Consider the following 24,870-nt stretch of genomic DNA (forward strand, 5'->3'; position numbering starts at 1 on the left):
AAATCGGCGCCGCCAGGTGCGCCCGCCTAAGACGGCCATGGCGACCTGGAGGCTGCTGTTGCCGCTGCTGCTGGTGCTGCTGGCGCACACCCCGCGCTGCGCCGACGGTGAGTCGCTCGCCCTTATATTCTCCGCTCCTCCCTCCCTCCCTTCCTGACGCCCTGGCCTCAGGACGTTCACAACAATACCTGGTATACTGTGCCTCTCACCGCATCTCAAGTGAAATTTCCCTTACGAGCTCCACTGTACCAGGTTATGTGATTGCTAATTTACAGGTTCAATCGTAATTAGTCATACAAAGTTGACGTTCCTTAGACAGACTGGGCTCACCTTTATCTACGATAAAGATGTAAGCCAAAGCAATGTATTAAAATTTGTACCAGCACGAGGTTCAAATGGTTCAAATGGCTCTGAGCACTATGGGACTTAACTTCTGAGGTCATCAGTTGCCTACAATTTAGAACTAATTAAACCTAACTAACCTAACGACATCACACACATCCATGCCCGAGGCAGGATTCGAACCTACGACCGTTGCGGTCGCTCGGTTCCAGACTGTAGCGCCTAGAACCGCACGGCCACTCCGGCCGGCCCTGCACGAGGATTCGAACGCAGGTCTTCTACTTACTAGGCAGAAACCAGTGTTGAGCAGCGAGTAACGCATTTGCCTAGTGGGCACGAGACCCGTGTTCGAGTCCTGGCGCTGGTAAAAATTTTAATTCATTGCTTTGGCCTACATCATTACGTATAGAAATTAACAGAGAAGACTGACACGAGTGAAAGTATACCAGAAAAGAAGCAAAAATGTTCCACTATACGAACCATTTCCGGGACAATGGTTGGTTACGATCTGCCACACACTGCAGAGTGTCACAAATATTAGTGTAAACGTATTGGAATTTTCAGCTTTAGGTTAATTCCTATTTAACTGGACTCATATTTCATTCATAGCTCATAATCGGGGGGAATGTGGTATGTGCTACATGGTGTATCGGCACAAGTTGCTGCTGATGTAAGTTTACGAGTAGCACACCGAAATGCTACACATGGATAGATTGAGCAAGGCCTGTACTGTAGCCTACATATCACCTGACTTCTACATTTTTCCACGTGAAGTGACAGCACTCTCATTAACATGGTCGCAGAACAGGAGGAGCGAATTGTACAGTCTTTTCGAGTATTAAGAAATGATACGGGGGTGTCTCAGATAATTCCTGACACACCGCAGGTATGAGTACTGTATTAAAAACAAATGCGAAGAAAGCGGCCGCTGAGTGAGTGATCAGAAAACCTGACTTACTGGAGCACTATTTATTCCCTGCTAAGGTAGTCTATAGGTGAAACTTGAGACCAATTAGATGCAGACTTCTGGAAAAGTTTATAATTCAAATGCATTGCTACTTACTGTTAAATTGTTTCAGAACGAAGTCAGTATCAACACGTAACCGCGCTTCTGCATCCGTGCCCGGTAGCTGAGTGGTCAGCGCTACAGAATGTCAATCCTAAGGGCACGCGTTTGATTCCCGGCTGCGTCGGAGATTTTCTCCCCTCAGGGACTGGGTGTTGTGTTGTGCTAATCATCATCCTTTTATCCCCATCGACACGCAAGTCACCGAAGTGGCGTCAACTCGAAAGACTTGCACCCGGCGAACGGTCTGCCCGACGGGAGGCGCTAGTCACACCACGTCTACATTTGACCGCGCATTCGCTAAAATCTCGCAAGCGGCAGGACTGCAATCTATTTACTACAGAGCTTTGCCCCTTCGGTTACCCCATACTTTCACCCAAATTAGTTTTCACCATTAATTGTGACACCCCTTATATTCTAATATAATAAGGAATGGCAGACTGTGGATGTTCTGAGACTTACAATTGTGTAATGGCGAGATCTGATGAGAGATGCTAACGTGTAACTAGTACATTATGGCCCCATACTCGCACAAACCCCAATTACTCTACCCTAGCGCAGCTAAATTCTCGTGCCTCTGATTGATGCCACATGTTTCGGTGCTTGCAAACTCACTCATCAAAACCTGTGGATGAACTTATATATAAATGTAATTAAGTTTGTGCGCAACCCTCAGAGGGAGACTCCTATACAAATTTGTCCTTTTTATTTATATGGCAGGTGCGTTGTGTTTAAATTTGATGCTGTCATTCGTTGTAAAGTAGTGATACGCCAGATCGAGCTGCTGTTGTGTAGGAGAATATGAGCAGCTTATAGCTGCAACTTTACTAAACGATTACCGTGCCATTTCTGTGTTCAGATATGGGTTAGTACTACACTAAGACGGTAGACGCGATTTGGAAGAGAATCGTGCTAATAGTTTGGGGGTAGGAAACGAAAGTTAAGACTGCGTTGTTTCTTACAGACGAAAGCGTTCTTCCACATAGCGGAATGTGACTCGAAACACGATGTGTTACCCTCATGGGGAAGACTCCCCTAGTTCATCTATTTCGGTCGTATGAAAATGAATGATCGTTGTGTGGCACCTTTTAACAATCTGACCCGTTGAAAATACTGTGTAAGCTACTAGGAAACAAGGGAGACCTCAGCTTATTCTGGAGCTAGTGCAAAACGGTAATTATATTCCTATGAGGGCTGGAGGTCAATAGGAAGAGTCAGAAAAAATCAGTTTTTTCCTTCACTGATCTTTGATTTCTATTTATTTTATAGAATGTAAACTTTTCAACCAACAAAATAGCTCAGAGAAACGATGCCTGCAGTTGTCATTTATACGAAGGATGTAAGAAATGTGTGAAAAGATGTATGAAAGTAAGATGATCGGAAAGAAATTTTTTGCTGCAGCATTTTCTTTCTTTAGTTAGTATGAAAAGGTTTTATATGCAGCAGATTACTCATAAACATAAAGCCCCGTTGTATCGTTGTTAAATTGTAATTTTACGACTTGATTAAATAACTGCCAGAAACAGTGTATGAACTGTAATCCTGTATGGTTTCTCGGGTATCTATTTTTGAAGTATTGAACTACAGCAGCTTTCGGCCAGCACCGAGTGCTGTTCTCAGAAGAGGACTCTCACCGAAAAATTCTAGCGTCTGTTTCGTGACGATTGCTTAAGTGTTTTGAAGACGAGACGGGCAACTAAATGGGTTTATTTCAGATAAACACGGAGTCTTGAAACAACTTATGACCAATATACAATAAACAACTTCGCCTCTCCTGAAACCAAAAGCGTCTAGACAACTTGTGCCCGGTGAGTGACGCTTAACAGAACCTATGGGGGTAAAAAATAACCACCAGTAACTCAGCGGCCTTAATACTTTCACTGAGATCTATTTAATGGAGCCGCGCTCGGTAACATTGCACATTTGTGTGAATATATACCTTTATTTGGTGGTAATACATGAAGTGAAGCACATTTACGCCAGTACAGTCGTTTTGCTGAAGATCATATCTTTTACTGCATCATTTGAGATTGTTGTTATTTCAGCGACTGAGGGAAGGCCTTATGGTGACCACCACTGTGACCTATATTAAGTCATTTCCCCTATGCTCTAATTCTCAGTATTGAAATCACGTTACTGCAATAGTTTTACTCCTTTACAAGATTACAGAAGGTATTGCCTCGACTCAAACGAAATAATGGTTTGGGCACTAAGTTATAGATGAAAGAAAAAAAAAACTTAATACACCTGATGTCGATTACTAACAGTCGTTGCAAAGAAACGGTTACAGAAATTTACTTCGTACAGAATTCATATTCAGGTACAAAAATAATCGCCTAACAGCTTACTTCTACATGTGTGAAGTGGATAATCACTGCATTACCAAGATCACGGCAAGAAAGTCTTATTGATGCCATGCAAATATTTACAATCAGTAGTTTGTAAGAAATTCGCCTCTTAGAAATATGGACAGTAAAATGACATAAGCGTTCATCTTCCCGAAGTATGCATCTCTGTTAGGAGACAAAGAGAGAGAGAGAGAGAGAGAGAGAGAGAGAGAGAGAGAGAGAGAGAGAGAGAGAGAGGGGTGGGGGGTGGGAAGTGAGAAGTAAGCAAGGGAAATAAGACATTGTGTTTTTGTTAGAAGCTTACAGTCTTTTCATGAAGATGATCTCGCTGAAACCTGTTGCCACAAAAAATACCAGTGCATGAGTTTAAAGGGAGAAATGGCGGCAATAACAGAAGTAATATGTGTTCTTCTGACAACCGAAAGCTGACGGTCTGTTTCTGGAATCGAGAGTTGAGAAAATGCTTCAGATTATTCGTGAATTATGAAACATGAAAACATCTGTATGTCATATAATCATTTTACTTACGGCTTCTTGCTTATTTGTTAGCACATAACAGTTACATGTGCAGAGTTACGTATCTTTTCATTCTATTTGCCAGTAACGCATTCAATAAAAAAAAAAGAACTTAAATATGCACATTATAATCTTTGGGCACAATGGGAGCATACTGTTTTGTACTCATTACAGGTACAACAACTGGTACTCGAGCACAAATAATTACGATTTTAGTGCCCTGTCTGCGGTTTTTAACAACTTTTTTCCGTAAACAAACTGGTAAACGTATAGATTTCTGTAAACATCATTGCACATGAAAAAAACTGAATCGTCAAGCATAAGAAAAGTTCTGTTGTACTGGATGTATGGAGAACGTCTCTTGATGTGATGTGAATAGGAAATCGTCGAGGCTGATGTTCCGAGATCGTTGTCTTATGTGTATGGGGATATATGTGACTGATATCCTGCTAAGCAGTTCTTTAACTTTTAACAAATGCGATGGATCTTTTTTCGACTGTTACAAGTGTTATCCTGAGACTTTATTTATAAAATTAATAGTTTAGCAGTCTTCATATTTTAAGCCTGTTAACTAATAATAGACACGTGAAGGAAAAGACGAATTCAAAAGTACTTGCGCATGTACAACGTATGTTTTGATTTCTTTTAGATTATATGAAAATTTTGTACAATTTTTATCCGGAAATGGACTTTTAAATATGTTGTTGCTGGCTCTGAATACAAAGCACAAAGTTTCTTAAGACATAGTTCCATTAGAGCAATTTATTTGTGTATCTCTCTGAGCACCAGAGAATGGATCTAAGTCATAAAGTTGGAAGCATATTTCGTTTAATAGTTGCTTCAAAAAGCTCACTACGGTTTTCTTTCCCTGTCCTTGTCTGATTAGTGCACCGTCTTTAATGGTCTCAACGTTGACGAGAATTTAAACACTAACCATCAGTATTTTTTATAAAACGAGGAATGTTTCTAACTGTCGTCTCTTGACTGATACATTAAATTATTATTAGCATTTCCTTGTGATAAGTCAGTCCAAAAAGCTGTACCGTTTTTGTTAGCGACGCTGTGTTAAATATTTCTTCCGCAAGGACATATTGCGAATCACCATTTTTGTTATCAGACCTATGAACCAAGTTGTGCGGTGCGTGTACGTTAACAAGTTTCGTGTATGCCACTAGTAACGTAATCGACAGTTTTAACAGTAAATATCTGAGATCTAATTTCTTGGCCTTGGAAGTCAGCCGATTGTGTGGCACATTCAGGCACAGTGTTTACCAAAATAGGTCTGCAATCTGCAATACCGTGAAAGGTTTATTTGATGGAGTAAAAAAAAACTTGTTGAGCAGAGTTGTTACACAGTGAAAAGCTTCAGCATCCTTTCTTCACTTGTAACACAGTTGAAGGGTCATTTTTTCGAAACCCCGTAATTATCTCCCATGAAGACGTAGAAGTTTGAAATTTGGCTCAAAGGTGCTTACAATATTGCTCTGTAACGGTACAAAACGTGGCGCCCTGCAACGTCAGCGTCGGTGTCGACGACGCTACGGACAGCAAGGTGTCGATGCATCCCAAAACAAAGGCCAAGGATCAGAGGTTCATGTGACGTGTATGGTGGATTAAAGAAGTCACATTGGCACTATATTTTATTACCATATTCTGCCGAGACAGACCGTGAACGTGTCACACGATGGAAACGTTGACATGAAATTTGAACGTGATCCGAAGCAGCAAATAGTGTTAATGTTTTTCAGCACCTCTGTTTTGCTCCCTCCTGTGGCAGGATATCACTGCCGAGGGGCTGGTAGGTTATGGGAGTGGGACCTGCGACATTGACACATGTATCACACCCTCGGTGTCAGCCGCACTTTAAAATTTTCATGTACGGAGACCGCCATTCACTGATTCCAGACGCCACCAAGACAGGCATCCCTTCCGACAGCCCAGTCACATGCGGCGAACAGGTGCTAGTTCAGCGACCTAGCGCTACTCAGATGAGGTAAGTCGAAATTGTTGCAGTTTTATTTACAGTTGTGTCAATATCGTAACCCCCGACACCAAGCCGCAGGAGGGTGCGAAACAGGAGGGCTGAAAAAGCATAAACACTGCTTGCTACTTTGGATGACTTTCAGTTTTCCGCGAATGGTTTTGAATGGTCCCTAGTGATTCCACTCCGTACACCAGAGCAAAAACTTCAGTTGCGCTACAACCCAAAGGTGTTTGATTACGTTCAATGGCGCTGCAGGCCCACTGTGTCCTTAGAAAAGGACTGAATCGTCCGAGAAATTGTCAGCAGTGTCAAAGGTTACCAAGAACTTCGTCCTGCGGCTAATCACACTGCCAGCTGTTATTTTCAGCCGCGAAATGTGTGGGAATCAACATGCCAAAGAAAGCTGTGGTTTCATATGCATCCTTTGTGCTACTCTTGAGGCCTTTATGTGTCGATTCTGAGCGGCAGTGTGACTGAAATGTTATCCTTGTCCACTCATACGAAAACCGCGTGACTTCAACGCTGGTAATCGCGGTTCTGATCTCCCTCGCAGACGCGTCAAGAGAAGGAATGTTGTTGTTGTTGTTATGGTCTTCAGTCCAGAGACTGGTTTGCTGCAGCTCTCCACGCTACTCTAACCTGTGCAAACCTCTTCATCTCCCAGTACCTACTGCAACCTACATTCTTCTGAATCTGTTTAGTGTATTCATCTCTTGGTCTCCCTCTGCAACTTTTACCCTCCACGCTGCCCTCCAATACTAAATTCGTGATCCATTGATGCCTCAGAATATGCCCTACCCAACCGATCCCTTCTTCTAGTCAAGTTGTGCCACAAATTTCTCTTCTCTCCAATTCTATTCAATACCTCCTCATTAGTTATGTGATCTACCCACATAATCTTCAGCATTCTTCTGTAGCACCGCATTTCGAAAGCTTCTATTCTCTTCTTGTCTAAACTATTTATCGTCCGTGTTTCACTTCCATACATGGCTACACTCCATACAAATACTTTCAGAAACGACTTCCTGACACTTCAATCTATACTCGATGTTAACAAATTTCTCTTCTTCAGAAATGCTTTCCTTGCCATTGCCAGTCTACATTTTATATCCTCTCTACTTCGACCATCATCAGTTATTTTGCTCCCCAAATAGCAATACTCATTTACTATTTTAAGTGTCTCATTTCGTACTCTAATTCCCTCAGCATCACCCGATTTAATTCGGCTATATTCCATTATCCTCGTATTGCTTTTGTTGATGCTCATCTTATATCCTCCTTTCAACACCGTGCCCATTCCGTTCAGCCGCTCTTCCAAGTCCTTTTCTGTCTCTGACAGAATTACAGTGTCATCGGCGAACTCCAAAGTTTTAATTTCTTCTCCATGGATTTTAATTCCTATTCAAATTTTTCTTTTTTTCCTTTACTGCTTGCTCAATATACAGATTGAATAGCATCGGGGAGAGGCTACAACCCTGTCTCACTCCCTTCCCAACCACTGCCTACCTTTCATGCCCTTCTACTCTTGTAACTGCCATCTGGTTTCTGTACAAATTGTAAATAGCCTTTCGCTCCCTGTGTTTTACCCCTGCCAGCTTCAGAATTTGAAAGAGAGTATTCCAGTCAACATTGTCAAAATCTTTCCCTAAGTCTAAAATGCTAGGAATGTAGATTTGCCTTTCCTTAACCTATCTTCTAAGGTAAGTCGTAGGGTCAGTTTTGCCTCACGTGTTCTAACATTTCTACGGAATCCAAACTGATTTTCCCCGAGGTCGGCTTCTACCCGTTTTTCCATTTGTCTTTAAAGAATTCGTGTTAGTATTTTGCAGCTTTGGCTCATTAAACTGACAGTCCGGTAATTTTCACATCTGTCAACACCTGCTTTCTTTGTGATTGGAATATTATATTCTTCCTGAAGTCTGAGGGTATTTCGCCTGTCTCATACATCTTGCTCACCATGTGGTAGAGTTTTGTCTGGACTGACTCTCCCAAGGTTGTCAGTAGTACTAATTGAATGTTGTCTACTCCCGGGATCTTGTTTCAACTCAGGTCTTTCAGTGCTCTGTCAAACTCTTCACGCAGTATCATATCTTCCATTTCATCTTCATCTACATTCTGATATGTGAGTAAAAGGGTCTGTGACGTCATTCCCTTCCTATGACACGTCCACAGCAGCATTGGGCAGAATTGTGGTGAAGCATGGTGCTAATGTGACATAATGAACCCACCTTATGGACTTCTGTGTTCTGACGTGTTTTCGCCTGAGTCGACACATTACAGTCTGAAGCGTCCCCGAGCCCGGGGTATGGCACTGTTACAGAGAGAGATTGTAGCCATCCTTGAGCCAAATTTCAAACTTCTGCGTTTCAATGGGAGACGATTATGGTGTTCGGAAAAAGTATCCTCTAATTCTGTTGCGCAGTGTAGTTGGCGTATTTGGGCGGCTTCATGTCAAGTATCTTTAGCGAAAGTTTCTCACATAACTGGGGATGATGAGCACATGCATGACGTAGTGTCGCATTTTTGTTGATGTTGTGAGGAGCGAGAGGGTGGAACTTGTTGCTGACGCATAGCTTACAGTTCACGAATAACACAAAGGGAGCTGCCAAGATTAACATCCCTCCACCGAGCAGCCGGATCACCATCAACGTGTCGCTTGTTGAACTCAGCCAACAGGACACTGCAGAGCTGAATCCAGTGCGTAACCGTACGTTAGTCCCGACTAATCGATCAGAGTCTTATATATTTTGATGTATATGGAACTAATTAAAATCGTGAACTGCTCTGCACAGCTGTGTCTCGTAGACACTTGAGGTATTGCGATGATTAAGGCAAGGAAATGCTATTAGGCACAAGAGTAGCTGCCAGGTCACCCTGATTTGGGTGTAGTTCTCACATTTGTGCTTTTTTGGTGACACTTTGGTTGACGGCGTAATCATTTAGTAATGCACTGGGCTGGGGTTTGGGAGGGAAGCGACTGAAATCCACACACAGCCCTCCAGATTTAGTTAAAGGACAGTGTCATTGACCCACGAGGGCTGTTGATTAATTGACTAGTATTTACTTTATTTCCAATTTCGCCCAGGTTCTTTTTTTTTTTTTTTTGTCATCACGGGAGTCAGCAAACACAACGCCTAGGAACATGCCAGTAGCAACGAAGGCCACCACAGTATTCAGTAAATATTCTGTGTTAAACTTGGTGTATGCACTTGCAAGTTCTCGCTGTCGAATGTACCATGTCCGCTGCTTGTAGTCGGATGTATAACAGCAGTTGGTTGGTACCTATAGCGTTTGACAGCCTGTAAAGCTGAGATTTATCTATAATGTGAAGCGTAATAAAATAAATAATTGTTAATTAGGCAACATTCAAGGTGAAACAGGACACTGCCCTTTAACAAATTTACGGCTGTGATACCCTTCAAGTAAAAAATGATGAAAATTTACGTTCCTCACGGTTTCCCTAAATCTTGTAAGAGCGTTACAAGGATGGTTCATTTGTAAAGGGCACGGCCGATTTGCTTTCCGGTCTTTCCTCATCCCGATCTTGTACTCCGTCTCCAGTGAGACAATCATCGACAGGCCATTAAACTTTAATCTTACTTTTCAAATTTTATTTTGCTCCACATATTTTTTAAAAGAGTTAGGAAATCTTATTTGTCTTACTTAGGTTTGTTTTTGTGCTATGTTTGCTACAACTACTACATCATCACTTTCATTCAGTTAAGTGGTGCTGTCAGTATTTAGAAAATTTCGAGGACTTCCCTTCAGACTTCAGCACCTAGAGTCTCTCTTATTACTCTATGCAGCCAAAAGTGTACGGACACTGCGTTGGAAAAGAGCTGCCAAATAACTGGTAGCTTGCAGGACCTCGTTCTGTTGCTATTTAGCATTCTTCGTGTGCTAGATTTACACTGCTGTTCTCTGCGTCAATAACAATGAAGCGGGCAGTTCCTTTTTTTTGCCGACAATTCATGAGAATATTTTCAGACTTTTCGCAGTAAACAGTTTGCAGAACTAAGCTTGACATCCCGTGCTGTCTTTTCGAACTGAGGACTTTATCTCTGTTTAGAGATAATTGTTCACAGACATAGATAGACTGGAGGGAGTTAACTTGCGTGTTGAAACTTCCTGGCAGATTAAAATAATGTGCCGAACCGAGACTCGAACTCGGGACCTTTGCCTTTCGCGGGCAAGTGATCTACCATCTGAGCTATCCAAGCACGACTCACGCCACCTCCTAACAGCTTTACTTCTGCCAGTATCTCGTCTCCTACCTTCCAGACTTCACAGAAGCTCTTCTGCGAACCTTGCAGAAGTTTCATATGAGCGCACACTCAGCTGCAGAGTGAAAATCTCATTCTGAAAACTTCCCCCAGGCTGTGGCTAAGCCGAGTGTCCGCTATATCCTTTCTTCCAGGAGTGCTACTTCTCCAAGGTTCGCAGAAGAGCTTCTGTGAAGTGCGGAAGGTAGGAGACGAGATACTGGCAAAAGTAAAGCTGTGAGGACGTGGCGTGAGTCGTGCTTGGGTAACTCAGATGGTAGAGCACTTGTCCGCGAAAGGCAAAGGTCCCGAGTTCGAGTCTCGGTCCGGTACACAGTTTTAATCAGAGCGGAAGTTTCATGTCAACGCACACTCCGCTACAGAGTGAAAATCTCTTTCTGGAAACTTGCGTGTTACTTGTCGTTACACAATTATTTTGAAGGAGTTACTTAACGATGCTGTTTTTTGATGCCAAGAAAAATTTTATTGTAATATTTATTTCAATAACAGTGTCTACTAAATTTGTGACCTCTGATACAGTGCCTGTTATTTCTGTGAAGAGAATAGCGCAGTGGCTAAGACGATTTGCTGATGCAAGGTGGAAGGGTGAGGACAAGAAGGGCTTAACGCGCCGCCAACGACGATGTTATTAGAACCGGAGCACGAACTGAGGTAGGACGAGGTTGGAAAATGGAATTAGCCATATAGTTTCCAAAAGAACCACCCTGGAATTCTCCTGAAATGATTTAGGGAAACCACAGAAAATCTACTTCATGATGGTTGGACAAGGGTCTAAACCAGCACCACCGTAGCGCGAGTGTCATATTTGGAAGGAGCGGAGCTCGAACCTTCTTTCTACCGTCCAATATTTCTCATGGTGTCCTTTATACTAATGTGCTTCCTTACAATAACAGTTCGTAGTCGATTTCCTGCGACATAGACGTCCTATCCGAGCCGATGATCTGCCTCGTATGACGTCGACGGGACGTTAAGCTGCAGCGTTCGTGACTTCTTTCTGGCATCTTTCCAGCTAGTGGTAATATCAGCAAAAGTGAGGGGCGGTGTAAAACTGGTGTCCATACAAAAACATATGTTTCTGAAGCATCATATGAGCCACGTTTCTCTTCATCAGCTGTTAATAAAACGAACGAAGCCTCACGAATGTAACACAGAGGTCGCAGTTACTTAACTCACTTCAGTTGGTGTTTCGACACCGGAGAGTGGCGAACTTCACATCTTCGCAGACCTGTAAATGGTGCTATTTTCTCAGAGTGAAGAAAGTGGTGTAGAATAGGTGGGGAATGTGAAACTCAAGACAGTAAAGAAGTGCTCTCTGCCCAGCTAGAGCTGGCGACCTCTGCACCACTTACACCACTGCTTAGGCTGCCATTATACAGTCTGCTTATCTACTTGTAGCTAAGGAACAGATATTTACTGCCGACAGTATTTAGTGTAACAAAACACCAAAAAAATAATTAATGCTGAATAATGAAATTTCGGTGATACATTTATGTAGGTAGTATACACTACTGGCCATTAAAATTGCTACACCAAGAAGAAATGAAAGATGATTAACAGGTATTCATTGGACAAATATATTATACTAGAACTGACATGTGATTACATTTTCACGCAATTTCGGTGCATAGATCCTGAGAAATCAGTACTCAGAACAACCACCTCTAGCCGTAATAACGGCCTTGATACGCCTGGGCATTGAGTCAAACAGAGATTGGATGGCGTGTACAGGTACAGCTGCCCAAGCAGCTTCAGCACGATACCACAGTTCAGCAAGAGTAGTGACTGGCTTATGGTGACTAGCCAGTTGCTCGGCCACCATTGACCAGACGTTTTCAATTGGTGAGAGATCTGGAGATTGTGCTGGCCAGGGCAGCAGTCGGACATTTCTGTATCCAGAAAGGTCCGTACAGCACCTGCAACATGCGGTCGTGCATTATCCTGCTGAAATGTAGGGTTTCGTAGGGATCGAATGAAGGGTACAGCCGTCAACGCGAACAAGAGGTGTCCGAGACGCGTAACCAATGGCACCCCATACCATCACGACGGGTGATACGCCAGTATGGTGATGACGAATACACACTTCCAATGTGCGTTCACTGCGATGTCGCCAAACACGGATGTGACCATCATGATGCTGTAAACAGAACCTGGATTCATCCGAAAGAAATGACGTTTTGCCATTCGTGCACCCAGGTTCGTCGTTGAGAACACCATAGCAGGAGCTCCTGTCTGTGATGCAGCGTCAAGGGTAACCGCAGCCATGGTCTCCGAACTGATAGTCCATGCTGCTGCAAACATCGTCGACCTGTTCGTGCAGATGGTTGTTGTCTTGCAAATGGTTCAAATGGTTCAAATGGCTCTGAGCACTATGGGACTCAACTGCTGTGGTCATCAGTCCCCTAGAACTTAGAACTACTTAAACCTAACTAACCTAAGGACATCACACACATTCATGCCCGAGGCAGGATTCGAACCTGCGACCGTAGCAGTCGCATGGTTCCGGACTGCGCGCCTAGAACCGCGAGACCACCGCGGCCGGCTGTCTTGCAAATGTACCCATCAGTTGATTCAGGGATCGAAACGTGGCTGCACGATCCGTTACAGCCATGCGGATAAGATGCCTGTCATCTCGACTGCTAGTGATACGAGGCCGTTGGGATCCAGCACGGCGTTCCGTATTACTCTCCCGAACCCATCGATTCCATATTCTGTTAACAGTAATTGGATCTCGACCAACGGAAGCAGCAACGTCCCGATACGATGAACCTCAATCTCGATGGCTACAATCCGACGTTTATCAAAGTCGGAAACGTGATGGTACGCATTCCTCCTCCTTACACGAGGCATCACAACAACGTTTCACCAGGCAACACCGGTCAATTGCTGTTTGTGTATGAGAAATCGGTTGGAAACTTTCCTCATGTCATCACGTTGTAGGTGTCGCCACAGGCGCCAACCTTGTGTGACTGCTCTGAAAAGTTAATCATTTGCTTATCACAGCATCTTCTTCCTGTCGGTTAAATTTCTCGTCTGTAGCACGTCATCTTCGTGGTGTAGCAATTTTAGTGGCCAGTAGTGTATTTACATGGTTAACATAGCAAGACGAATACTGAAAATTAGGTGGACTGATAAGGTAAGTGTGGTGTCACCGCCAGACACCAGACTTGCTAGGTGGTAGCCTTTAAATCGTCCGCGGTCCGGTAGTATACGTCGGACCCGCGTGTCGCCACTATCAGTGATTGCAGACCGAGCGCCGCCACACGGCAGGTCTAGAGAGACTTCCTAGCACTCGCCCCAGTTGTACAGCCGACTTTGCTAGCGATGGTTCACTGACTTCTACGCTCTCATTTGCCGAGACGATAGTTAGCATAGCCTTCAGCTACGTTATTTGCTACGACCTAGCAAGGCGCCAGTATCCGTAGTATTGATATTGTGAATTATGTACCATAAAGAGCGACGTTCGTCATTAATGGATTAAAGTTAAGTATTCCACCAGCTACGTCCTTTTTTCTCACTTCTAATTCCCTTGTCATGTTCCAGATCTCACGCCAGCCTGCGTGAGCAAAAACGCGTGCATTTCGGCCTCCTTTAGAAAAACCCGGTTGGCTCTCCTGCCAACCACAACAGTATGAAATGAGGAGGCTCTGCACAAAATTGTGGAGGAAAGGAATATGTGGAAAACACTGAAAAGGAGAAAGAACAGGTTAATAGGACATCTGTTAAGACATCAGGGAATGACGTCATGGTACTAGAGGGAGCTGTAGAGGGCAAAAACTGTAGAAGAAGACAGAAATTGTAATACATCCAGCAAATATATGGGGACGTAGGTTACAAATGTTACTCCGAGACCGAGATGAAGAGGTTGGCACAGGAGAGGAATTCGTGGCAGGCCGCATAAAACCACTCAGAAAACTGTTGACTAGAAAAAAAAAAAAATTGCAAGATCACACGTTAATGTAGGTTCTTGATAATCCATTACAAATATGTAATGCTGTTACATTAATGATCATTGTAATGTGTTGTGGTGTACAGATAACGGATGTCAGTTTGTTGGATGAAGTCCCAAGCCTGTTGTACTTGGCCGGTCATGGTGTTTGTGGACGACGCTGGAGGTGTTGTATGATGATGTGCTTGACTGGAGAAAGATATGGTGATAGAGCACGCCAAGGAAACATGTCGACACTCCGTGGAGCATGTTGGACTACAATAGCGGTAGTTATTCTTTGAGAAAAGACCTCTAGTGAACTGAAGCACAAAAGATCAAATCATCAGGCTGACATACAAATTTGCAGCCAGGGTGAGTGGGATCACCAGGATTGTGCTCCTGCTCTCATATGAAATCGCACCCCAGACCATACCCCATGTGACTAGCATGCAGACAGGTTGGCTGCAGCTCGTCAACTGATCTCCTAACAAAAACACCCCCATTATTGGCACTAAGGCACAACCAGCTTCCATTAGAAAGCCAAACAGACCTTCACTCTGTTCTCCAATGTGCGAGATGTCCTCCAATGAGCTCTCGCCCGACTTCACTGTAGTCGCTGATGGCGTCGGATGGCGGTGGTCTGGGCTCAGTGGAATGCACGCTACAGGGCGTCTGGTGCTGAGCTGTCCTTGCAGTAACCGATTTGTAACAGTTCATTGTGTCACTGTGGTGCCAATTGCTGCTCAGATTGCTGCTACAGATGCAGAGTGATGCACCAGAGCCTTACTCCGAACACAATGGTCTTTCCTCTCGGCAGTGCCACGTGGCCGTCCGGAACCCTGTCTTTTGCGACCGTACGGTCTTGTCACCACCGTTGCCAGCAGTCATGTACTGTGGCAACATTCCTGCCAAGTCTTTCCGCATTATCGCAGGCCTCATAAACGACCTTGTTCAGATTAAGTGAGGTGTTGGTAACGGCGTCTGATAATGGCGTCTTTCTCGCCTTCAAGGCATTCCTGACTAACATCATCACACCACATCCAGTCTCAAATGTAACTAGCTCTCACGACCGTTACAACGTGTATTTAAAGCAACCTAATTTGCCTCCTCATTGTGGCACAACTGGCGATACTCTTACGTGACTGGTGCGAAATTTGAATAGAGATCGCATTGTGATGTAGAAACACGCCTGCCAGCTGTAATTTACGCCACACAGCTCCTTATTGGTGTTGCAGTTTTTCTCTTCAGTGTAATGTAGTCACAAATATTTAAAAAAAACATAAAAAATATAAACTGGTACAGGTGTGAATACGTACCTAGAGGAATGCTTCGTCTTCATGCGTCTGACAAGCAGACTGCATCTTTAATTAACATAATTTTTGTGTAAATAATTCAGCCGGCCGCGGTGGTCTTGCGGTTCTAGGCGCGCAGTCCAGAACCGTGCGACTGCTACGGTCGCAGGTTCGAATCCTGCCTCGGGCATGGATGTGTGTGATGTCCTTAGGTTAGTTAGGTTTAAGTAGTTCTAAGTTCTAGGGGACTAATGACCACAGCAGTTGAATCCCATAGTGCTCAGAGCCATTTGAACCATTTTGTAAATAATTCAGTAATGATATAAGACCTGTACAGAAAAAAAAATGGTTATCGTTGCTGCCTTCATTGCGGAAGGACCTGGTTTCGGTTCCCGGTATCTCCTCCAATTTTTTCTGGGGTACGGAGGTCTGGAACGGTATTCAGGCAGCTGTTTGAACAAAGAAGCGTCAGCAGCATCAGAATTTATCTGCTGGCAGTAACGGCTGGAGGGTCACGTGTCACACAATCATAGATCGCTCCTCGGAGGCAGCAAGCGGCTAGACGGAACAGGCCTGAGACCTAATCAGTTCAAAATGGTTCAAATGGCTCTGAGCACTATGGGACTTACCTTCTGAGGTCATGAGTCCGCTTGAACTTAGAACTACTTAAACCTAACTAACCTAAGGACATCACACACTTCCATGCCCGAGGCAGGATTCGAACCTGCGACCGTAGCGGTCGCGCGGTTCAAGACTGTAGCGCCTAGACCTAATGAGTGAGCGGTGTTTACAAATTATGTTGCAGGCATCTACACGTGCAATCATCTTACGTCTGTCGCAGTCTTTGCCGTTTCTTCTACTTGACGCTATCCTTTCCTAAGCTAGAAACTTTAGCTGTATTTTGTTCTTCTCCTCTTGCACCACAAGGACGTTCAGCACAATGAGTATAAGAAGCCACATACTAGAGTCAGCCGTGTCTTCTCATAGTTATCGAACTTTTTATTTTTCTGCAGCCTCTCTCACGTGTTACCTCGGACGTCGAGCCTGAGTCTACCACACAGAGAACCTCATTAGCAGACGATGGTGCTGCCGCATCAGTACCAATCTCACCGACCTTTGATAAGTCATACTTTGTATAGCTCTGGTCATGTCAGCTGCATAAGTTATGGGAAAATTAATATCGTAACATATTCTTACCGTTTCCGCTTTAAACAGAGCCAGAAACCCTTTCTCCCAGTTGCTGCTTTCTCGTTCACTCTACAATCTTCTACGTCTGTCTGGTTTTCTGTTGATGATATACCAGAGTCAGCATGTAATAATATTCTTAACAAGTTTGTTTGTGTGGTCATCCTCCGCAGCAAGCATATCAATATTTGTTTTGCAAATCAAACTGCCTTTAACGCCGTGAAAATAAGTGTACGACGAAATTTTTGTATAAAGTGACAGAAGAACGATAGTCCTCCACAAGAAAGAGTGAGAAACATGGTGAACAATGTGTGGATGGTGAAAATACAAAGATGTAAATATAGAACAGTGATAAAAGTGGTAGTGCGACCTCCAGACCAGATGGGAGGAAACGCAGATCAGCTTAGAAAAGGAGAAGAGGAAACGAGTATGGGATAAATAAAATAAGTAGCAGCAGGAAAAGGCAGTTTGATTTGCAAAAAAGTATTAATAATATTCTTATTTCAACAATAGGGATACTTTTTTCCTTTTAGATTTCCGTATCTGCGTTTTGTTTAAAAAGTTCCTAAATCTAGAGGTCGCTACATTTTACTTCACATTGATATTTTACTTTGTTGATGCATCGTATATTGCGTCGAACATTGTCTCCTGGTCGTTCCAGACCATGATTATCTGTGCTTCCCCTATATGTGTCGGAGGATTCCGGCGTCATTAAGGATAAATAAACGTTTAAGCTTACTATCTGTGCTTACTTACAGAGTGAAATGATCTTCAATATTTGTTTCAGGTTTCGCCGGAAGGAGGGGCCCCGTAGAGGGACGTCCTGCTCCACTAAGATTCAAGAGAGAGAGCCCTAAAGTAGATACCAGTTTTGAGAACATAGGCAAGCAAATACATAGTCTACTGTCTTCCTTACCGTCCCTAGGCAAGCCTTCATTCGACGACATTGAGAAACTGGGAGAGAGGTTTGCAAGTTTAGGCCACGGAACCTACCACAGGGGCAGCTTTCTAGCGACGTCTTCGGACGGCGAGGGTGTACTATCGCACGAGGAGGTCTCGGGAGAAACGGGGTCGTCACCTCACAGGACCTCGGGGACCTACTTCTTCGACCGGAAGGGAGGACTCTCGGGCTTCAGCTGCTACGATGAAAAGTGCAAGAAGGAGCGTCTCAAGGAGCGCAGGCGGCGCGCCGCTGCGGATCGCAACGGCTACCTCACCGGCAAGGCTGTGCAGTCAGAACTGCTGAACAACGTGCTGAACACCCTGCAGGCTCTGAGCATGAAACTGCAGGAGCTGCAGAACAGGCTCGCGCAGACACTGCAGAGTGCCACCGCCTTCCCCGTCCACCATCCAGCAGGAAGTCCGCCGACAGTTCATGTGCCCGATTCCTCCTCATCGCAGTTCTCGGGGGCAGCAGCGGGAGGCTCCATCATAACTGCGGGTGGAGGCTCGCCCGTCCAGGGAGAGTTCCACGGAAGCTCCATTTCGTCGTCTACTTCTCCCGGCGGGGGGACGATAGTGTCCCACAAGGAGGTGGTTGACCGTCTGGGCTCTCCGGCGCACACGTCCTCGGGGTCGTACCTGGTTAATCCGCAAGGGGAAGTGAGTGGCGTCTCTTGCACTGATGGCAAGTGCCACAAGGTGGGCGACAAAAGCGGTGGACAGGCATCAGGACCGCCCCCGGCTGCTGCAACTGTACCGCTGGCTGACCGCGGAGGACTACCCTCGGTCAACAGACCTGAAACACACTATTCCTCCACTTCGTTTGCTGTAGACCCAGCTGGACATGTCTCTGGCGTGTCGTGCGTCGATGGCAAGTGCAAGACCACACGAGACAACGGAAGAGATAGGAGACAGTAGGTGCCGATTCATCAGCCCATATGATGTCGGTACACCAGGGCTCAGCTCTCCATCCGCATTCGTAGTTAAGACAAACAGAGACCCGGGAGTTTCATTCAATTACCGCATGTTGGCTGGTGAAAGTAAGCCGCCGAGTCACATTCTTACGATCATCTTCTAGTAATGGAGTAACTGGTGTCTGCAGCTCACACAGCGTTTGCATTATCAGTAAGGTAATGAAATTTCCTGGCAGATTAAAACCGTTTGCCGGACCGAGACTCGAACTCGGGACCTTTGCCTTTCGCGGGCAAGTGCTCTACCAACTGAGCTACCCAAGCACGACTCTCGATCGCCCTCGCAGCCTTACTTCCTCCAGTACCTCGTCTCCTACTTTCCATACTTCACAGAAGCGGGTCGTGAGTCGTGCTTGGGTAGCTCAGATGGTAGAGCACTCTCCCGCGAAAGGCAAAGGTCCCGAATTCGAGTCGGTTCGGCACACAATTTTAATCTGCCAGGAAGTTTCATATCAGCACACACTCCGTTTCAGAGTCTAACCTAACCTAACCTAACAATTTCATTCAGCAACGTAGTGCTGATAGGACTGCAGTGGTCTGTGGAACTATGCTGTGTAGCAACGCCTCCAACAGCTACTTGGGGGTGGGGCGGGGAGGGGGGGAAGGGGGACGGGCTGTTGCGGAGGATTCATACTGCTAGTACGTGGTCCCACAGACAACAGCGAAGTAGTATGAAATGTTGAGAGTCCTCTTCCAGCCAGTTGCCTGTAATAGAGGTAGCGTCGTAAAACACATCATCTTATATTCTATTACTCTTATGGAATGCACTCAGTCTGTTAATAAGTCAAGAGTGCCTTCCACATGGACCCTGAGAATGCCATTAAACATTTTCTGGACCATATCACTGCCCTGAGCGCCTAACGATCTATCAGAAAGGGATACGAGTGCTGGTTCTCCTACCTCTTCCAACCATCCTATGAAGCAACAAACTTGAGTGGGGCAATATTACACCTCACCGACAAATAAGACTATATCTTCGAGCACTTTCAATTCTATCCGTCAATGCAGCATCATTAACGTGAGTGTGGGCATCGTAGAACCTTTATTTACAAGTTTTACTAAATTGTTAAAGTAGACTTGTGTCAGGTTAATCCCTACCATATATGGACTGTAAGCTGTTCCACTGAAGTATGGTAGCTGGCCTTCCCATACCGTTGTAGCCAAGTTTTATGCGTCACGTGAATACCAAGTGAGTTTCCGCAGTTGATACAACGATGACATTACTGGAGTCACGCTTCAGTTTCACCACATAAACACACGGGAAAGAATCAAACTTCACCAGTTGAGTAATACTCCTTCCCTCGACTTGCAGGCTGACAATTATCCATTTTTTCAATGCGCATGAATCTCTTCCTGTGGCCACGGTGGCAGTGATCGCAATGCATACAGATAGTCCGTCTGTCCTCTTCTGTATTCACCCCAGCTTAATTTCAATGCTTCCTGTTCCATCTGGCAGGTGCTCATAACAATGTGTCTCGACTTGTAGATTACACTGCACATATTTCGTAGCTGTATTTTCTTTCACATTTTGGAATATGACTTCAAAGTCACATTCTACATGTTTTGAAATCTAGATGCTTCAAGAGGCCATTTTGCTAAGTAATGTACTCTTTATTTTATAACTGCGCGTGCAGTATTTTTGAGTTATCTGAACGATTCAGTGGGTTACATTTCCGCTGTATTGATTGTAGACTGATGCTATGATCCAGAAAGCAATGATCACCCTCAGGTGGTTCTTGAATTTTTAGATGGTCTTATGTCAGGCCAGTTTAGCTTCCCGCTCTTGACAGCATCTTTATTTGAAATAATAATAAGAATGTGATAATATAGGTATGACATTGTGGAAAGGGTAAGTTTGGGGATGCATCACAGGCCAGAGTCAACTTTCTTAGAAGAGCTTTGGCATCAGTGTAATTTATTCATAACTACGGTTTGAATATGAATGTATAAATCGGAGTTTTATTTAATTTTGATTTCATTTACAGACAGTTTATGTATTGTTTTACTCGTTATCTGATGACAAATAAAATATTCCTTAATTTATGTTTTGTCGTTTCATCTTCGACGTTAGTGCAGAAGTTGTTGGTTAGCCATGCCTGTTGAAACAGAAACAAATAAAATTATTATTAAAAATAGTACTTTTCCATTGATTATTAAACTGCTAAAACTTAGATTAGCCTGTTTCTCTTGACCACAATCTATAATATGTGAAATAAAAGAAGTAAAATGGATGTAATTCGCAGTCTCTGGGCGCTGTCTCCTGTCGATCTGCGTTACTGACAAACAATTGTCCCTGAGTAAGTATTCCAACTCCAGTGTTCTCACACTATACACGTGCACTAGAATTCTTCACTATTCTTTACGACAGTACAAGTAGTGCAACTTGTAGGCCAATGGTTTGTTGATACATTGCGTAATATATTACATCCTGCCCAAATAAAAAAGTTGTACGTTGATTCAGTCGAATTACGAACAGTTTTACTAACAATGGAGATACAGGCTGACTTCAATTACAGCCAACAAAAATACAATCACACACCTAGAAAGTGAAGTGACGCTGGTCTCACGTTCCGGGGGAGCGGTCTTACTCCAGTGGAGCCATCCAGCTTTACCTTTCCACGGCTCACCTAAATCACTTCGTGTATATTACGGACTGGTTTTTTAAAAACCCAGTGGCTATTTGCTTCTACTCATTCTTTCTTAATCTCAAGTAGATTTTGTACTTTATGATTTCGAGTCCAACGGGGCTTTATGCGTTAATATTATATGATGATACTCTAGCCTGACTTAAAATTACAGCCTATTCAGACAAGAAAATTTAATGTTTTTTTTTTTTTTTTTGAGAATTTAGGCTGTTCTGTTTACTTCCTCCTTTTTGTATAATACTCTGTGTAAGTTCTATGGCAGTACCTACGTGCAGGTTACGAAATAACTTTGTGTTTGGAAAATATACTTTCTAAAACTTCGGTTTCTCTTCAAGAGACCAAGTCCCTAACTCTCTCCCGCCTATTTATTTAACGTTTGTCATTTACTAAGTCATCGCTACTCTCATAAAATAAATTGAAGATTTTCAACAACAGGATGATTATTCTGCAATATCACAGCTATTTAAGTTTAATATGTTTTTGCTGATATCGATGTTCATATCCCAATAAGAAAGAAACGTTGTAAAACTTCGTTTGTATATTAGTCCACCTTCCTATAAATCTCAGATTTTCTGTTGTTTTTCTACTATTTCTATAGATATTATCGTCTGCTAAAAAAGAACAAAACGTAAATACTTTAAAACTTGTATTCAGACTTTTAGCTCACCTTAAGAATGAGAGGACACACACGCACACACACACAAATATACTTCGCTAACGACCTAATGATGGCACAAATGTCAGAAGACGACCTTCAGTTTGCTATTCATTGCCTGCATCGAACATGTAAGAACTATCATCTAAAAATTTCAGTTAAAAAAAATAACAAAAAATGGTTACCTAGTGATAACCTTTAAAGGAAAATCTCCAGTACATTCCAAAAAGCAATAGATTTACAACCAATAGAATGCGTGCCGCCTGTTTAAGATGTGAAGCTCTGACATTTCAAAACGACGTCAGTAATAAATAAGTTTAAAAAGATTTCTGGGGCAATGCACAGAACAGATAATAAGACAAAGGGTACAAACTAAGAAATTGTAAATAATGGATGCTCCTATAATAACATACGGATGGTAATCCTGGACACTGAATAAATGTTAGAAAAGAGAACAGTCCAATGAAATGGATTTTTTACGGGAAGTAAAGAAGTGTACTTTCAGAGATAAATTAATGCACAACAACATTACAAGGGAAGAAGTAAGTATGCAGGGGATCCATTTTACCATGACCACCCCAAGTTATTTTTTGTCGAGAACCAAATTAAAAACGTATGAATCAGATGTTTAGCTGCTAGTGGGATACTAACCAACATGGCTGTCTTTCGCGTAACTTTGTTCGTTACCTAGATATGAACAGTAGTAGATCTTTTCTTAAATAGTGCACTATACTTTTTGTTCGATAATCCACTTCGTCTCCGCAAGATCTGTTAAAAACATATCGCAGAATACCATTCACCTAAACTTGAAGTTATTAAAAACACAACACAGAACTGACTGAGATTCCAGAGCAGGAACGAGAAGTAACGTACCTCCACCACTTGCTGGAACTAACAATAAACAACTGGAAACACAAAGAAAACACTATTGCAATTACTGTTATGTCAGCTTACAATCTCTGTGGATGACGAGCATTTGGATCTTCTCTTCCTTGATGTACCTTGTACTCTCAGTAACCTTTAATTGAAGTCGATTGTTTCTAGGCAAACAGTTATTTGGGATGATCAAGATAGAAGGGACATCGTATTCAGCGTATGAATGAAAAAAATCATGCATATATAAAAAAGAAACCTTTTATCAAGCGGGTGGGGCAAGACTAAATGGTTAAACAAATATTTTATAGATCATTAGTAAAGAGAGATATAGGCAGACTGAGAAACTGAAGGCTTCAGTGAAGACGGAACATACATAGGCATTCTACCTCGAGTGAAGAAGAGGTTACAATGACTAATGACAGAGATATTCACAACATTTGAAAATCTGTGTGTTATAAGGCTAAAAAAATCTTCAGGGAACGAGCACCAGATAGTATGTAAATAAATTACTATATTACGCGAATGGCACCAGAAAATTAAAAAGGAAAGGTAGGTACAAAAACTATAGAGCTCCAACCTTATATTTGGGATAAACATGACAGTTTTTTTATTTAAATAGAATATTTGCTTGAATTATAACAATAAAGAACCCTAAAAGTATCAGGCTGTGAAACTCATTTTGTAGCTTATTTGGACCAATGAAAATATACATCGTTATTTCTGCACCCAGCACGATCCAAATCAGTTTCTTTGTTTATTGGGGAAGGCATGATAATCTCACTAACGATTAATCACGCGCTTCTTGATAGTCTTGACAGCTTACGCAGATGGGAGTGGGGTTTCATACTTTTTTTGTTACTCGGCCCTAGGCAAGCTTGTAATAATTGAAAATCACATTAGGGGGTCCTTTCATGCGTATCATCTAAACTACAACAGAACAACCACGAATCGCAACCCTGTTCATAGTCCCAACGTACCCGATGATCTACATCTACATCCACATACCCACTCCGCAAGCTACCGTATGGCCCTTGGCGGAGGGCATTCTGTACCACTACTAGTAATTTCCCATTCTGTTCCACTCGCAAATAAACCGAGGAGAAAACGAGTCTGTGCCTTCGTATGAGCCCTAGTCTCTCCAATCTTACACTCGGGGTCCTTAAGAGAAATGTACATTGGCGGCGGTAGACTCGCTCTGTAGTCAGCCTCAAATGGCATTCTCTAAATTTTCTCAATAGTGCTCATCGAAAAGATCGTCATCTTCGCTCCAGTGATTCCCTTTTGAGTTTCCGAAGCGTCTCTGTAATACCCACGCGTTGTTCGAACCTACCGGTAACAAATCTAGCAGCCGCCTTTTAATTGCTTTGATGTCTTCCTTTAATCCCACCTCTTGAGGATCCCAAATACTCGAACAGAACCCAACAATGGATAGCGCTAGAGTCCTAAAAGCGATCATCTTTAAAGGTGGACCACACTTTCCTAACATTCGCTCAATATATCAAGGTCGACCATTCACCTTCCTTGATACATTTCTTATATGCTCATCCCATTTCAAGTCGTTTGGAAACGTTACGCACAGATATTTAATCGAAGTGACTGTGTCAACAGCGCGCTACTATTACCATATTCGATCATTTTGGATTTGTTTTTTCCTATTTATCTGCATTAATTTACATTTTTCTACATTCAGAGCTAGCTGCCATTCATCACACCAAACAGAAATTTTGTGTAAGTTGTATCAAATTTCCCTGGGGCATTCCTGATAGTACCCTTGTCGCTTATGGACACTCTCCGTTTAGGCGCCGAATGAACTAGATTACCAACGTTTAATAGTTTCACC

The 24,870-nt window shown here is 43.2% G+C and overlaps 2 protein-coding genes and 1 non-coding gene across 3 annotated transcripts in view; 1 reads left to right on the plus strand and 2 right to left on the minus strand.

Annotated features, from left to right (window-relative positions):
- Positions 1–20,989, plus strand: LOC126280330 (uncharacterized). Its single transcript, XM_049979758.1, has 2 exons — positions 1–107; positions 17,729–20,989. Exons 1-2 carry the CDS (start codon positions 38–40, stop codon positions 18,799–18,801), a joined length of 1,143 nt encoding a protein of 380 aa, XP_049835715.1. The 5' UTR covers positions 1–37; the 3' UTR covers positions 18,802–20,989.
- Positions 19,045–19,119, minus strand: Trnas-cga (transfer RNA serine (anticodon CGA)). Its single transcript has one exon. It is a non-coding gene; the product is annotated as a tRNA-Ser (tRNA).
- Positions 20,792–24,870, minus strand: part of LOC126280362 (uncharacterized) — a 9,537-nt gene continuing 5,458 nt past the window's right edge. The window contains exon 3 of the mRNA XM_049979760.1: positions 20,792–20,950. Coding sequence (XP_049835717.1) covers positions 20,941–20,950 — 10 coding nt within the window. The 3' untranslated portion in view covers positions 20,792–20,940. The remainder of the gene's footprint in view (positions 20,951–24,870) is intronic.

Source organism: Schistocerca gregaria, chromosome 1 (assembly GCF_023897955.1).
Source record: "Schistocerca gregaria isolate iqSchGreg1 chromosome 1, iqSchGreg1.2, whole genome shotgun sequence".
NCBI classification, from domain to species: domain Eukaryota; kingdom Metazoa; phylum Arthropoda; class Insecta; order Orthoptera; family Acrididae; genus Schistocerca; species Schistocerca gregaria.